Source organism: Gymnoscopelus braueri, assembly GCF_963280865.1.
Source record: "Gymnoscopelus braueri genome assembly, chromosome: 12".
NCBI classification, from domain to species: Eukaryota; Metazoa; Chordata; class Actinopteri; order Myctophiformes; family Myctophidae; genus Gymnoscopelus; species Gymnoscopelus braueri.
The window spans coordinates 42,071,945-42,089,526 of record NC_137614.1 but is presented as its reverse complement, the minus strand read 5'-3'; the positions used below and the strand labels follow the sequence as shown (position 1 = coordinate 42,089,526).

General features: G+C 42.9%; 1 protein-coding gene across 1 annotated transcript in view; it reads right to left on the bottom strand.

Annotated features, from left to right (window-relative positions):
• The window catches only part of LOC308096293 (copine-9-like), a gene marked incomplete at both ends in the record, with an annotated part of 121,719 nt that overhangs the window by 70,547 nt on the left and 33,590 nt on the right, over positions 1–17,582 (bottom strand). Inside the window, 3 exon segments of the mRNA XM_080443680.1 lie at positions 9,359–9,432; positions 13,235–13,274; positions 15,756–15,859. Of these exon segments, the coding sequence (XP_080299806.1) occupies positions 9,359–9,432; positions 13,235–13,274; positions 15,756–15,859 (218 nt within the window).

The window sequence follows — 17,582 nt, the reverse complement described above, 5'->3', positions numbered from 1 at the left end:
TGTGTTTCTAAAAGTAGAGATCTATAAAGCAAACAACAGCCAACACGCACGCACGCACCCACCTGTGTGTGTGTGTGTGTGTGTGTGTGTGTGTGTGTGTGTGTGTGTGTGTGTGTGTGTGTGTGTGTGTGTGTGTGTGTGTGTGTGTGTGTGTGTGTGTGTGTGTGTGTGTGTGTGTGTGTGTGTGTGTGTGTGTGTGTGTGTGTATCTCTATTTCTAGACGCATCTATTTCTATATGCACAGTTGTGAGTCAATTTGAATTTTGTGAGTAAATTAGTTTTTTGTGATAATCAGTGAAGGGCAGAGTCACTACACTACGCAATTTAGGTAAAATCACCTGCAACCCACATCACTCCTGTAGCAGAGAGAGTGTGTGTGTGTGAGAGAGAGAGAGAGAGAGCGAGAGAGAGAGAGAGAGAGAGAGAGAGAGAGAGAGAGAGAGAGAGAGAGAGAGAGAGAGAGAGAGAATAAATTGTAGCAAGCCATACAAAGTAAAGATAAGCTACATGTGTCCTATGACATCCTGGATAATTGGATAATTATACCAGAAAATCGCCGAAGCTGAAAAACTAAAACATTTTCCGATATGATCTCAAACAACTGCCACAAACCAACCTTGTGTTCTTTTTAAAGAAGAATAAGCCATTAAAAAACATTCTTATCAATCCACTTGTCTGGAAGCTTCATCAGAAGTCTGTGAAAAATGTCTCCGCTTCTTCGTTGACAAGATCGCCTTTATTAGAGCTCACATTTCACTCCCCCTCTTTTTATCCCTCCATGCCTGTCACTTGCTCTGCTGTCTTTAATCAGTTTGACCTTCCGATTCTTAACAATATTTGTCTCTCAACTAAAACTTACATCCTGTTCCACTGATAGCGTCCCGCCTCGCCTCTTCAAAGACGTATGGTTGACTACTGCACCAAACGTTACAAGTAATTGTAAATTACAGCCTTGCTTCAGGCGTTGTTCCAGCCTATTTTAAACATGCGGTGGTGGAACCATTGATTAAAAAACCTAATCTGGACACCTCCGTCTTACTCTTACTTTTAGGTCTATTTCTAAGAATGTTCTTATTTCACACCTAGTTTGGGTATTAAGGTGGTCCGGAATCGATCCTGTTTAACTGAAATATCTTTCTCAGTAAGACTTGGTGACTATGCAGGGTTCAGTTCTCGGGCCCATCCTTAATTCTTTTCGCTGCATCTTCTCCCCCTGGGATCTTTATTTAATTTAATCTTTTAACATGGCATTTCTTTTCATTCGTTTTTTCATTTTCATGCAGATTAGATTAGGTTAGGTTAGATTAGACTTTATGTCTCAGAGGGATATTCGGTTTCACAGCCTGTCCAATTCAGTCGTACTGAATAAGACTATAAACTGGTACCCATGTGCCTTCCTGCTTGGCATTCAACATCATGGGTTGCTTGAGGTTGCTTTCTTACTTACTAAAAGTAACAATGCTTTGAAAGAAGACTAGGAGGATTGCCTTTAGCCAGGAGACAGAAGAGAGGATGGAGGAGGAGAGTGTAGAAGTTGAAGATTGTACAAATCTCTTTTTGTCACGTTTGACCAAAACAAACCAACAATACAGCTGAGATAAACAACAAGACAATAGCAGAGATAAACAACAAAACAATTAAAGAGATAAGGCAAAACGTGTCTGAATTAGTGATCAGTCAAGTCTGATTTACACTCCGCCCTGCAATATGTTGGGCACCTCACATAACCCATCTACAACTTGGCTATTTTTGGTGTACGATGGGGAATAAATCAGGATTCAGGAAATAAGCACACCTCCTAATGATAGAACCTGCCCTTCCTATTTCGATACAATCTTGTGAATTATGATGAGACCAGGTTGTGTGTGTGCTTGTGTGTGCGTGAGTGTGGGTGTGCCTGTGGGTGTTTGAGAGACATGAAGACAGACATATCCTGAGAGATAGAATGTGTGTGTGCGCGTGCGTGCGTGCATGCGCACATGCGTGCCTGCGCGTTTGACTGACAACTTGCTACAGACCCACAGGAACCAGTGAGGCCACTTAATGACAACACACAGAGGCAACTCTGATTTTGGCAAACAAACCAGCATGCTGCTTTCTCCACCTCTCCTCTCCTCTCCTCTCCTCTCCCGGGAGTTAGTTATCCACCGTCCTTTCAATTTCAAAGTGCTTATGCTTTTATTACATATTCGAAAATACATCTGTAAAAACCTTTTCAAGCTAAAAAAGTTAAGAACATAATTTATAGTAATGTACGAAGGCACACGCCCGCACACACACACACACACACACACACACACACACGCGCGCACACGCGCGTGTGTCCCCAATCTGTCTGAGTCCCTTTCCTGTTCAATCTGTATCCCTCACCCGCCCACCCACCATCTCTCTCTCTCTCTCTCTCTCTCCTCTCTCTCTCTCTCTCTCTCTCTCTCTCTCTCTCTCTCTCTCTCTCTCTCTCTCTCTCTCTCTCCTCTCTCTCTCCTCTCTCTCTCTCTCTCCTCTCTCTCTCTCTCTCATCTCTCTCTCTCCTCTCTCTCTCTCTCTCTCTCTCCCTCCGTCCCTCCCTCAGAGCTGTGGTGAGTGTGTCTGGTTCTTCAGTGGTCTTTCAGACAGCAGTCTATTCCCTGCAGGCTTCTGGACAGAGACACTGGGGAAGAGGGCTTCATGTGATCTCTCTTGCTTATTGGCACAGCAACAACGCCTTACCCCCCCCCCCCATCCCCCTTGGCATCAACCATGCCACTTGCCTGCCTCCCTAAACACAACGCCTTCAGATCTACAAGCTTACAATGATCTACAAGCTTACAACGCGTCAGCAAAAGTTTGACATGACAGGCTCCCCTGTCACGCCACTTTTTAATGTTCCTTGTAGACCTGCAATCACGTGATTGACAATGAAATGTGGACATGCGTTCTCAATCCCAACTTGTAATAGGTTGATGCGCCGGTTAAAACATAAGAACAAGGCAGGCAAGGAATCAGAGGCAAACTTGAGCCCCATGGGGAATGCCCGAGGCTAGCGTGGCGCTAGCCAAGCGACTGCCTGTCCCGAGCGGTGCGATGTCCGCTTCTGCCCACTCAGCTGCGTTCTAGTTGCATACCGAGAGGCTTGGAATCGTAAATCACGTTGTCCACCTCAACCTCGACCCAACAGGCTCATCCCCCTGGACTACCCTCCTTGCTGGTGCTCCGGCATCAGCCATCAGACCTCTGGAGCTTGTTCAGAAAGCTGCGGCTCGTCTGGTGTTCAACCGCCCCAAGTTCTCCCACACAACTATCCTTCTCCGTTCTCTGCACTGGCTCCCCGTAGCGGCTCGCATCCAGTTCAAAACCCTGGTGCTATAGGGCAGTGAAAGGAACAGCTCCTTCTTACCTCCGGGCTATGGTCGATGCCTACACCCCTGCCCGACCACTTCGGTCTGCTACCTCGGGGCGACTGATTGCCTCGTCACTCAAGGGTCCTTCTGGTCGATCGACACGGTCACGACTTTTTTCTGTTCTGGCCCCACAGTGGTGGAATGCACTTCCCACTGATGTCAGGACAGCAGAGTCACTGCCCATCTTTCGCCGCAGGCTGAAAACCCACCTCTTCAGGAAACACTACCCTTCCTCTTTGCCTGGCCTACTTGTTGTTAACTAGTTGTACAAACTCTTGTTTTATTTTTGTATTGTTTTATTGGATCTTGTTTAGTCGATACACTTATTTGTTTTAGCTCGTGCTCATTTGATTTTGCTATTTTGTCTCATCTGTTTAAGAAAGTAGGTAGCTGATATATTGCACTTTTACCTTAGCGCTAGGTATACTCTTGGTTGCTTGTTTTTGCAGGAAATGCACTTAAGACTTCTGGTGATTAGTAGTTTCGTTCCCTACCTATGTTGAATGCACTTATTGTAAGTCGCTTTGGATAAAAGCGTCTGCTAAATGACTGTAATGTAATGTAATCCCCTGTCGGGTCAAAAAACATGCTAGGTTCACTTGTTATTTTGTGTTTTGTGCTCTCAGCCTATACTCCCTCCTGTTGTCACTGACTGACAGTGTGACTGAGTTTTCTCTTTCTTCCCTCTTTCTTCGGACTTCCCCCAAGTGTTGCCAGATTCTGTGAGAGAAACAAGCAACCAGGTCTAGGAAAACCAGCCCAAAAGAAGCGACTATGCATGAGCACTTTAACATATACATCAGCTATTTGAAAATAGCAGATCTACAAGCTTACAACACGTTGCGATGTGAAGTGTTGTGAGCTTGTAGATCGGCTATTTTCAAATAAAATTTTGCGGGAAATTATAATAAGCAGATCTGGCAACCCTGCTGGCCCCCAGGCCAGTGAAATAACACTGGAAAATAACCATGAACCTATGAGGTCAAACGTTTGATGCTTGTTCAGATGTTGCCCAACTCGTCACTGTAGTACACTGTCTCTTCTTAGCTCTCCTACTGTCTGTCTCCCTCTCAGTGCTCCTACTGTCTGTCTCTCCTACACGGTTTCTCTCCCAGGTTTCCAATTGTCTAAATAAAGGAAATGAATGCTTGTGGGAATGGAATAACAACTGTGCTTTCTCAGGGAGAGGTGAGGAATTATTATTGTGTCTGTCATTAGACATCATTGTCCCATTACTCACAGCTTGGATGTCATAAAGACATTCATTGAGAGGGTATCTTGTCCAATGGCTCTCACCAAGGTGAACTCCTTTAAAAAAAAATCTGAGAAAATTTGATTGATTACACAGACACTAGGTATGTCATGAATATGAGTTATTGTCCCGACACCAAAGAATCCATTTAATAGAGATAAATCTATATACAATCTAATAAATGTGCTAATGTGCTAATAAATGGGCTATAGAATCTAGCTCCACAACATGCTAGTAGCCCCTCCCCCGCGGCAAGTTTCTCGTGTGTGTGTGTGTGTGTGCGTGTGCGTGTGCGTGTGCGTGTGCGTGTGCGTGTGCGTGTGCGTGCGCGTGCGTGTGCGTGTGCGTGTGCGTGTGTGTGTGTGTCCCACGGCAAGTTTCTCGTGTGTGTGTGTGTGTGTGTGTGTGTGTGTGTGTGTCTCCCCCACGGCAAGTTTCTCTCTCGCGCACGCGCGCGCGTGTGTGTGTAGGTCTGCTACTCTCAGTTCCTTTACATCAAAGTTGAAGACTTTTCTGTTTGCCGCTGCCTTTTAATGAGGTATTTTAATCATATAATTGTATTCTCTTATTGGCGAGAGAGTATGTTTTACCCTCTGTCCGTCCGTCCGTGTGTCTGTCCGTCCGTCCGTCCGTCCTGTCCGTCCGTTATAGCAGCTAATCTCTGGCACCGTTGGCCCGGCCGCTGCGAAACTGTGCACGCACAAAACCTGGATGCCAATTCAGAACCTCTGGCCCAATTTTTTAGATTGGCCTGTTATAGCGCCACCAGCAGGTCTAATTTTGCAAAACACATTTTTGGAACAAAATGCCTCAAATCATGAATGCAGTATCCGATTGCAGTGAAAAGCCCTTGAACAAATGGCACCCTTTTCACATTGGCCTATTATGGCGCCACCAGGAGGCCACAATAACGTACCTGACCTGGCGGAGACCTGTGCTCCGAGTAGCACTTTTTCTAGTTTTTACCTTATTCTTATTGTCCATTATCTTAAATCTCTCTTTAATACCTATTCATAATTGGATTCAAATATTATTTTCTAATTTGTTGTTTTTATTTTTTGTATGCACTTTGAATTGCCTTGTGGAGAAGTGTTAATAAACTTGCTTTGCCTTGGTGAAGCCAGTATAGGCCCACCTCATTCCTCCCATAGCTGTCATCATAGAGCCTCTAGCTCTTATTCCTTTTCACTTTCTCCTAGCTGTCACGTCTCCCTCCCTCCATTCTTCTCTCTCGTCTCCCTCAATCCCTCCCTCATGCTGAATTTATACCTTATGACAGAGTATAACACAAGCTTCAGTCTCCACTTCCATTCTTTCCCCTATCCTCTCTCTCTTTGCACCCCCTCTCTCTCTCTCTCTCTCTCTCTCTCTCTCTCTCTCTCTCTCTTTCTCTCTCTCTCTCTCTCTTTTCTCTCTCTCTCTCTCTCTCTCTCTTTCTTTCAGAACAGTGTTTTGGAGCTGTCAGTGGATCAGAGAGACTATGTGGTCTGTCTGTGCTCGATAAGGCTTCTCAAGCATGTCAGCTGTGAAACAGTCCAGTTGCTGTGCTGTGCTGTGCTGTGCTGTGCTGTGCTGTGCTGTGCTGTGCTGTGCTGTGCTGTGCTGTGCTGTGCTGTGCTGTGCTGTGCTGTGCTGTGCTGTGCTGTGCTGTGGGGGTCTTTGTGACGCGTTGGCCCCCAGGGCCCCATGGTCTCACCAGCCAGTCCCACTGAGAGCAAGCTGCAATATACTCCCTGACCAGGAAAACATCCCTATACAGCCGGTAGGACTCCTTGTGGCTCCTTCATGAATTAACTAACATCCCCACAGCCGGTAGGTTATTTATGCAATAGTGGCTCCTTCATGAATGAAACAACATCCCCACAGCCGGGGGGTCATTTATGCAATACTGGCTCCTTCATGAATGAAATAACATCCCCACAGCCGGTAGGTCATTTATGTAATACTTCATGAACGTGGTCAAATCTATCAATCAATCAATCAATCAATCAATCTATCTATCTATCATCCCCACAGCCGGTAGGTCATTTATGCAATACTTCATGAACGTGGTCAAATCTATCAATCAATCTGTCTGTCTGTCTGTCTGTCTGTCTGTCTGTCTGTCTGTCTGTCTGTCTGTCTGTCTGTCTGTCTGTCTGTCTGTCTGTCTGTCTGTCTGTCTGTCTGTCTGTCTGTCTGTCTGTCTGTCTGTCTGTCTGTCTGTCTGTCTGTCTGTCTGTCTATCTATCTATCTATCTATCTGTCTGTCTATCTGTCTATCTACTGTATCTATCTATCTATCTATCTATCTGTCTATCTGTCTATCTATCTATCTAAGGTGGGTTCAATCATGGCCAATCAAATGACTGCTGTCCATTACTGTTAAGAGCAGTGTGCTGCTCTTAAAGGTAACGCAATTCCTCCCATGAGCAAACTGATGTCGTTGTGAGGGAGGTGTGGAGTTGTCAACAACAAATCTACAGCATCCCAAACCGAGATCATCTTTTTTACACCATCTGCAGATTGTGTCAAGTCAGCTTATGAGTAAATAAAAAATGCTGTAAAACATCTGGTATTGTGTGTTTCTTAGTGTAAGAAGCTGTTTAATGACGTCTGTGATGAGCTAAACCAGAACATGGCAGTATGTGTAACATTATATCTAGCAGCTGAAAAATAAACCTAGTATTGATTGATATTACACCTTCAATAACAGTTGTGTTGGATGCAAGCATTTGCCATTGCAACGTGTGGGATAGAATGCATAGAAAATATACAGTACCTAAATAATTCTTTCAGCTTGAGGGATTCATACCAAACAGTAACTTCTATAAACAGGTTGTTTGTGAGTTTGACTCTGTGGTTATATCCACGCAGATTTCACAAAGGGTGAAACTATTGTAGATGTGGCCGTAACTAAAGTGTTTATTCACATTTTGTTCAGCTGATGTTCTGTATGATAATCAAAATTCAATATTCCTTTAATTCACTCAGCGGTACACAATGACTTTTCTAAGATACGAGGAATGGCATTTTCAGCACTTTTCCACAACATGTTGTTAACCACTTTCATATCCTTTCTCAGTATAGGCGAAATCTTTCAAAAATATTCCAAACTTTCCTTGATGACATTGGAAATGACGGAAACCTCAAATGCCTTTTCGAGAATTAATAATGAAGTTTAAGCTTAAATGGTTAAAACGATACGATTCATGCAGTTCTTTCTTTCTTTATTTCTTTCTTTCTTATACAGTACACAATCAACAGCGGCCATCAACAAACACAGGGATCTCTGTCCAGCAGCCTTCCTTGTTGTAGTGAGCAGTGATTCTCAGTCTTTTCAAAGTGAAGGTCAAGGACCCCCCAGTTGTAATTGAACTATTAGGTTCCATTTGTACACTCTCTGGGCGGATTCAGACTATGGTTCCGGGTGCGCACCTGGGACCACTTGGCAGATGTTGTGATTAGTGTGAACACTTGTGTACCGTTTCCCTGAACGGATCACTGTACCGTACCCGGGAAGGCCTGGGGAGATAGTCTGGGGTCCCCCAAGATTTTAAACTAGCGAGAGTAACGCTGTGTAAAAAAGGAAGAAAACAAAAATAGTTTATGAACAGGTTGAAAAGTATCTTGCTGAAAAAAAACTAGCGTACGAATTGCAATCTGGCTTCAGAACATCCCATTCCACTGACTCATGCGTTCTCTATTTGAACGACCACATCAAACATGAGGTGGACACGGGCAAATACTGCGGCATGGTCATGCTGGACCTCCAAGAGGCATTTGACACCAAATCTTTCCAGTGAAAAAATGTCATCAAAAAAGTCAACCAAAGAACACGATTTTTGTACAGGATCTCTTTCTGGTCAGCAAGAACACATTGAGGACTCTAACAGGAGCGCTCATCTAAAGTCACTTCGACTATGCATGTACCTCATGGACATGGTACCATAGCACCACAAAAGCCTTAAAAACAAGGCTCCATGACATCCCAAAATAAACTGGTCAGGCTACTGCTTGGCCTTACATCTACAACTCATTTAACCCCTGCTCACAGGTGGGAATGGGATGGCTCAGGGTAGAGGACAGAGTACAGCACAGCAACTTGCAATGGGCCTGGTCTACAAGATACACTACACCACAAAGGCACCCATGTACCCGCCAAACTACCACAAAAACGTCAAGTCAATGACGTCCACAATCACAACACCAGAGGGAGCTCCACAAATCACGTTCAAGACAGATTTGGCTCTAACAAGGGATTCAATTTGTTGTACTGCTATGCCACAAAAATGTGGAATGCCGTACCAACAGTTATGAAAATCCTTACTCTCCTTCAAAACCTAACTATGGGGTGAGGGGGGGGGGTCCTAGATGACAGAGAAGTGACAATTTAAGGACTTTTATTAAGACCTTTTTAATACCACAAAAAAGACAAAAATAGAAAAGAAAAATACTATAAAAACTGGTAAAACATTGACTAAATTATATTAAATAATATAAGAAAGAGGCAAACATTGTGAAAATAGCCGATCTACAAAGTTGTGAGCTTGTAGATTGGCTATTTTCACAATATTTATCTGTGGAACCGAGTCCAACTATATGTAATGTCTCAACTCCTACATTCCAAGCGCTTGCAAGGGTGGGGGGTCCCCAGTTAAAATATGATTATTTTGGGGGGTCACGGCCTGAAAAGGTTGAGAAGCAGTGAGGTGTACAGTATAGTATGGGATGCTGGGAGACTTACGAGAGCGTCCTCTCCACCCGTCCGCCCGCAGCGCCAATGATCTCTCCCAGAGTGCCGAAGGTCTGACCCAGGAACTGGACGGGAGACAAAAGAGGCCGGTGAGACGAACACAACAGAGACACAGCAGAGACACAACAGAGCCATGGAGACATGGACACAACAGAGACAATTTCACTCCAGCCGGGGTTACTCTCTCCTGATTGGTTTGAATTAGTATCCCGACCTGAAAATGTATTTTCAGTTTACAAACGAGCTGGAGAAACATGGAGACCCCTGTTAACAAACACTCTATAGCAATGATCACTATCAGAATTTATTTCATAATAATCACCTTTAAAATAAGTTCCAACGTACAGCTTTAAATGACAGGTATTTGTGTGCTTTGTGATTTGTTACTTTGCCCAAAGCAATGAGTGGCAGTATATTATAATGTCCATCTGTCTGTTTTTCTGTCAACAATAACTGGTGAGCAGATGGTGGTACTTGACACTTGATCAGTAAGCTCCCCCAAAGAGATGATTAACTTTTAGGATTAAAAGGTCACAATCAAGGTCAAAGTCAAAATGACATAATTGGCCATGTCTCAGTAACAGAGAGAAGTCAGAAAAAAAAGTGTTATTGATGCTGCAGTGGTGGAAGAAGTAATAATGATGGTAAAGCACACCCTCTCGTGTAATATTGTTTAATTACATTATTATGTGTTCTAACATTACATTATTTTATGCTATACAGTACACTATTATATCTGTGTTATATCTGTGACATTACATTATTACAAATACATTATTATATGTGTGTTCTGTCGGCCCCCTTTCCAAGAGACATGGTAACAGTGTGTGTACTGTGTGTACTGTTGCGTGCGTGCGTGCGTGCGTGCGTGCGTGCGTGCGTGCGTGCGTGCGTGCGTGCGTGCGTGCGTGCGTGCGTGCGTGCGTGCGTGCGTGCACGTGTGTGTGCATGTGTGTGTGTGTGTGTGTGTGTGTGTGTGTGTGTGTGTGTGTGTGTGTGTGTGTGTGCGTGTGTGTGTGCGTGTGTGTGTGTGTGAGCTGGTACAGATGTATGGCCAGCATACAAAGTTGTGCCTGCCTATATTGTAATATGTCATTTCAAACAACATCTGCTCCATCTTTGAAGTTGAACTTCTGAAAGATGTTTTACCTGAACAAGTGACAAAACGCAGACAGATAAAAATGAAGTGACAATGTGCCGTATTAATGACTTCCCCCGGCTGGCTGGCAGCTGGCGCTCGCTTTGCCCTTTGATGAAAATGAGCCCAAACTGTCAGAGCAAATATGACAATAACATAAAAAGGCACACAACAACGCAACAATTCCCTACTGTGAGCAATGGAAGCATGTGTTTCAAAATAAAAGACAAGCACATTGTGAAAATAGTGAATTTAAGGCTGCAATTTGGAACTCATTTTAAAGGATACAATTTTATTTGAGCCAATCTGTATGGTAGAGAATGTTAATACAATAATAACTACTGTAGTACATCTGTAGTGGTTGGAGGTGGTCTTCCTGCTCTTCCATTGAGACATTTAGACCCTGGTGTTGGTTAGGACACTTACTGGTTGACAAGTAGCCCTGCCCGAAGATATTAAGTAAAATATCTCGCCTATATGCAGGTATTTATTCACTCTTGCCTGAGCGGTAGATGTTTGGTCTACCATGCATTCAAATCCCAGGCGTTTTATCCATTAAGACCAGGAACGCATCTGTGTCATTTTATGATTTATTTGGCAAATGTTTTAACAATCGTGGAACATTTTTGCAAATCTTTTCCGATCTGTGCTTCTGGGGGTCCCCTGGAACAACGTATTTTGCGATGGGGGTCCGCGGCCAAACACATAATCATTTTGGGGGTCCTTGACATGGAAAAGTTGGAGCACCACTGATATAGCAACATACTGTTTAGAAAACATTTTCAGATTATGTATTTGGCCGCGGACCCCCATCTCAAAATGTTTTGCTCCAGGGAATCCCAGAAGCAAAGGTTTGAGTTACAGAATTTGAAAATATATATATTAAAAAATTTCAAAAATAGCAGATCTACAAGCTCATAAAGCACGACACTCGGTGCCGCACTATATGAGCTTGTATATCCGCTATTTTTGAATAGCCAAAGAAATCTTAAAATGACACAGACGCGTTCCCGGTCTCAATGGATTAAGTTGCAATGAAAGTCATGGATTGCTGCTTTAACACAGTCATAAATGAGTGTAGATAATGCTACTACCTTCTGCTCTCCCACATGATGTGACCAGCATGGCGATAAAAGAGAAAACACCATCAGCAAATCAAGGTCATAACATGGAGCATGTGGTTCTCAAACATTTTAATTTCAAGGACCTCCATAACTCTGAGAGTATACAACCAGAGCGACCCATAATGGCCCCTTTGGTTCCATTTAGGGCGGATTCAGACTGGGTCCGATTGATTCGTACCGTTCCCGAGTACGAATGGCCTCTCCCAGCTGGCCAGCATTGGCCAAAATTCTTCCGCAGCCAGACCGTTTAATCTAACAGTAATGGTAAATATGTGCCTCATGGGGGTGCTGTTGACTATGGGGCTTTGGGAGATAGGGAATGTCATTCACAGAAGAAGAGTCACTTGTCAGAGTTTAAAGTGAATAATAAAGTTTGACTGTGTTCCTGACGTTGTCTTGAGTTATAATAACAACAGATCAACAATACACAACCAAAGCAGTGTGTGCACTGGTCCTTGAAACCTCAAAATGTAACGTCGTCTCTGTTAATATTATATTGGCGTCACGGACGCATCCTTGGTATTTTAGCAGTGACGTCACGGACTAATCCTTAGTATATTTATCCTTATATAGACGTTCGCTACACATGTGTTTTTTGTTTATGTTTTTTCACGGCTCGCGGTACTCAAACACTAGCGGGATTATTATTTCTTGTCAACATTCAAGTAGAACTATGAGAAGGTATAACCCAGCTAAAATAATGTGTCTTTATAAAAATATATAAATGATATATGATTAGCAGTCCACTTCCTCCTGTTGGTACGGATGGATTCACATTGCATCGTTCCGTAGCCGAGTACGCATGATCCGGATCCCAGACTACCTCCCGAGGCGGTCTCGGGTACGGTACGGTGATCCGTTTCGGGGAACGATACGCAACGTTCCCACTATCACAATATCTGCCAAGTGGTCCAGGGTGCGCACCCGGGACCATAGTGTGAATCCGCCCTAATACTCTCAGAGTTACAGACTTGTAAGGGTCCATTTACAAGCCTTGAAGCCTCAAGGAACCGCGAGGGTCCCTGGACCCCACTTAAAGATCCACTGACAGGCATCTTATTCATGCCAACTCGAGGTGATTGCTAACCGTCGCTGTCAGGCAAAAAATCTTGTCCGAAACTGGTACTTTTCAAGAATTGTACAAAAAAAAAGAACCAGTGTTCAAATGCATCCAATGTAGTTATTATTTTATTCACAAGCTCCTAGTTAATACTTTTCATTGATTCAATATTTATAAAACCCATAGACAGTAACTTCCAAACTGGTGTCCCTAATTTGGGTATGTCAAATGTTCGATTATGTCCATTAATGTTCAAACATTTTCAAAAATAGTGAAAATAGGTGATCTACAAGCTCATAATGCATTGCGATGCAATTGGTTGTTAGCTTGTAGATCGGCTATTTTCACTACATGACATTATCATACAACAAAGTTATGGGTTGTTAACTTGTAGATCGGCTATTTTCACTACGTGACATTATCATGCAGCAAAGTTTAATTGGGGAATTCATTTCTAATAAAAAAAATATTAAACACTGTGATACAAGGTTTCTGCCCGACAGCAACGATGTACTCATCTGCTCATTACTGAAGTTCATGCTTACGTGTTTGGACATGTTACAGCTTCTGGAGTCTACATTGTACCTGTAAAGAGAACATAATTGAATGGTTATGAAAGACCGTTACATGGTAAGATCAAAAGGTAAGGTAAGTTAACCCTTTTAGACCCCCAGAAAAGCAAAGATTTGAGATACAAATGTTCGCTTTAGAAATATATATATTCAAAGATTTGCACACATTTAGTTTACTTGTTACTTTGCAATTATCAATTATAATATTATAAAACATACATTAACCACTTTAGCCCTATTTTACACCTACTGTAGGCTATTTGAACATAGCCGATCTACAAGCTCACAACGCGTCGCATCGCGATGTGTTGTGAGCTTGTAGATCTGCTATTTTCAAACATTTTAGTACTTTTACTTTTGGTACTTTAAGTACATTTTGATACCAATACTTTTGTACTTTTACTCAAGTACATTTCTAATTCCGGACTTTTACTTGTAACGGAGTATTTCTATATTGCAGTATTGATACTTTTACTTAAGTAAAATATTTGAGTACTTTTTCCACCACTGCCCCTGGTGGTCCTCGGACTCAACCTTGAGAATAAAATAAAATAAAAATAAAAAAACAATAAAAAAGTAACAGTAAAATAAGAGGTGTAAGATAACAGGTGTAAGTCTAAGAAGATCAGTCATTCGGGAGAGACATGGAGTAGAGCCGCTGCTCCCTCACTCCTTTGATTTCATTTCATTGATTCAGAACTCGAGTCTTTACCGAAAGAGTAAATCATATCACTCCAGTTCTTAGACCCTTACACTGGCTCCCTGTCTGTCAAAGAATTGATTTAAAAATACTGCCGTTTGTAAAGCATTGAACAGTTTAGGGCCAAAATACAGTACATTTCTGATGTTGTTCTCTATCGTGAACCATCCAGACTTCTCCGGTCGACTGGGACAGGTCTGCCTTCTGAACCCAGAATCAGATCTAAAAGGTGGAGAAGCGGTGTTCAGTATTTGTTTTTACCACATATTTGGAACAACCTTGCAGAAAAAACGCAGGTCTGCTACAACTGCTACAACTAAAGACCTGTCTGTTTGCCGCTGTTTTTACTGGTTTAATATTTTTTGTAATTTTATTCTTATTTTTTTGTTATTTTTTAGTTTTTATTGCACTCTCCTAATGCTCTGTCCTTATCCCAAACATGCATAATCGGGTTTTGTAGTGTTATTCTGTGTATGGGAAAAATCTGCATTTTTTGCGTTTGTTTGAACTAAAAGAGTCCAGTGATGGAAGTACTCACATGTTTTAAGTAAAAGTATCAATACCACAATGTAGAAATACTCTGTTACAAGTAAAAGTCTGGGGTTCAAACTTTACTTGAGTAAGAGTATACTTAAAGTACCAAAAATAGAAGTATACTCATTATGTAGAATGTCAGAGTCCTTGAGCAAGACGCTGAACCCCTAATTGCTCCCGATGAGCAGGTTGGTGCCTTGCATGGTTTCCTCCGCCATCGGTGTATGAATGTGTGTGTGTGTGTGTGTGTGTGTGTGTGTGTGTGTGTGTGTGTGTGTGTGTGTGTGTGTGTGTGTGTGTGTGTGTGTGTGTGTGTGTGTGTGTGTGTGTGTGTGTGTGTGTGTGAATGTAATGCGCTATCTATGTAAAGCGCTTTGGATAAAAGCGCTATATAAATGCACCATTTACCATTGATGTCCCCACTCTGATAAGCACTTGGAATTGTAGGAGTTGAGGCATTACATTTAGTTTGACTCAGTTCCACAGAAATATTGTGAAAATAGCAGATCAAAATAGCAGATCTACAAGCTCACTATTTTCTGCCTATTTTCAAATGATTTGCCTCTTTCTTATATTATTTGACAATTTGGCCAATGTTTGACCAGTTTTTATTTTAGGTCTTAAAAGTCCTTAAATTGTCACTTCACTGTCATCTTGGGACCCCCCCTCCCCCTTAAAATAAATACCTCCCTTCGGGTCTCGACCCACAGGTTGAGAACCACTGATTTAATGAGTGGTGTGGTGGTCCGGTTGACAATGATTTAATCAGTGGTCCAGTGGTCCGGTTGACAGTGATTTAAAGGGAACGCCACCACTTGACTTGAAATTGGCCTTTCTCTCAACTCGCTCTGTGATTGGATGGACAGCTCGACACCTAATCTCAGCTGTGATTGGCTTGTCCAATCAGTGGAGAGGAAATGGTTTCTGACTGAATTAATACGCCCTTAAATGTGGGAGCAGGTAGTGGTGAGCAGTACTTGAAATAGAATTTGTACAGTACTTGTACTTGAACTAATGGGCCGCTATGCGCTAGCTATTGATAATTGACAGTATTGCTCATTTGTTGAAGTGGCTTCCAAAATGAAATTATCACTGTCCGTAGTGCTAAACTCTCACGTGCTTTAAACTTGTGTTGTAGGCTTGTAAAGCCCCGCAGTTACGGGCTTGTGTTTGTTATCAAGCGATGTAATGTCAGGCTTTAATGGGATATCATTTAGTACAGAGATGACAACAACAACAAAAACAGGCAGGGTTACTTACACATCAAACCTCAGGTTTTGTTTCTCTTCAAAGTAGAAGTCCAGGAAGAACTTTCGTACAAAGTCGGGGTTCAGAGTGTTGTCAATCACCTCTGTCCTGCCAAACTGTCCCCACACAGATCAAAACAGATACAAACTGTCACTGAACAGATACAAATAAAACTGTCATCACACAAATTATTGTGATTGATGAAGATGATAAAGAACAAAACTTTGTATGTCCAAAACCCACAGAGATGCAAAGTGTGGCCAATATCAAAAAGTGTAAAGATATAAAAACTAAATATGGAGATAGATATGCGGTTTCTACCCGACAGTGACAAAACAAGTACTGTTCCTGAAGAAACAGCATGGAATCACTGTGATGCCATGTTGACGTCCAACTCAATGGCGTTCCACAAGGCTCCCCATTGACAAAGTATGTGATGTTACAGTTTGAATGCATCTTCAAGGAGAATTTATGAACAAGCTGGACCGATCAAAGAAAGGAGAATATGGTGAAGATATATTAAATACGGTACTGTAATACTAAATAGTGGAAAAAAAAACTTGAGTTGTCGCACTCCTAGAGAGAAACCACTGACAACGACAACAACAAATTAAAGTTTTCTCTGAAACACAGATCTCTCCCATGACAAAAAAATCCATTTCACGTAGTGGTATATATATATACACACGAAACAAGTCTACAGTATGTGCTAAATATACATGTCCCCGGGGACATGACGTATAGATTCCGAGCAAACCCCAAAATGCCCTCCCGTCCCAGCCCCCACGGCCCACCCTCCTCGCAATATCTCCTCCACAATCAGACCAGTAATCCCCCTCGGTGGAACGTTCCATCTCTGTCCCCGACAACATGGTGTAATGAGCTATTGATCCCCGGCACTGCCTTCCAAACAGCCTCAATACCCCCAGCTCATGTCCTTTAGTCCCACCTCCACCCACCACCCTATCCATTATACCAAGCCAGTTTATTGGACCTCGGCAACCTACCTGGCGCTATCGACCCGGCAGAGAAATCCTGTGATAGTCCCTCTCTGCGATTCTATTTTAGCGGCTGATAATCTATCGATGGGGGACTGATTGGTTAATAGGTGCTGATGCATTGCAGGTGAACGGTGGCAGATTGTTTAGTTACCCAGGGAAATGTGTCTAATAACTGTAGGGGAGTTAAAAGGAATAATTCAATCCCAAAATGAAAGATTCCTATCAATTGCTGACCCTGTGAAGCCCTTCAATTCATGGAGAATGTTTGTTTTTGTCACAGTTCCTCACAGTGAATCAAGAATCCAAAGAAAATAAACATGATTTTGATAGTTTGCAGTTTTGCTGATGTTGATCCTCCTGGCGCATATATATATATTCTTCATTCACCATGAAGAAATGCGGCACACACACATACACGCACGCACGCACGCACGCACGCACACACACACACACACACACACACACACACACACACACACACACACACACACACACACACACACACACACACACACACACACACACACACACACACACACACACACACACATACTTCCTTTCAATCTGAATGGCTTCCTGGCCCCTGGCAAGGTAATTGATAGAAGAAGGTACCGTCCAGTCCACAGGCCAGTACCCCATTGACGCGCATGGGAGGCAAAACTGGAACCGGACGTTCGGTGAACCGACTGGACCAGCTTGTGAACCTGCAGTTTGCCTCCCAGTGTCCCAGTGCAACGAATCTACCGGCTGGAATTGCTGTATAGCGAAAATGGCGTAGATGACCATACCTTCTTTTTAATTACCTTGGCCCCTGGCCCTTGCTGCCAGGGAGCCAATC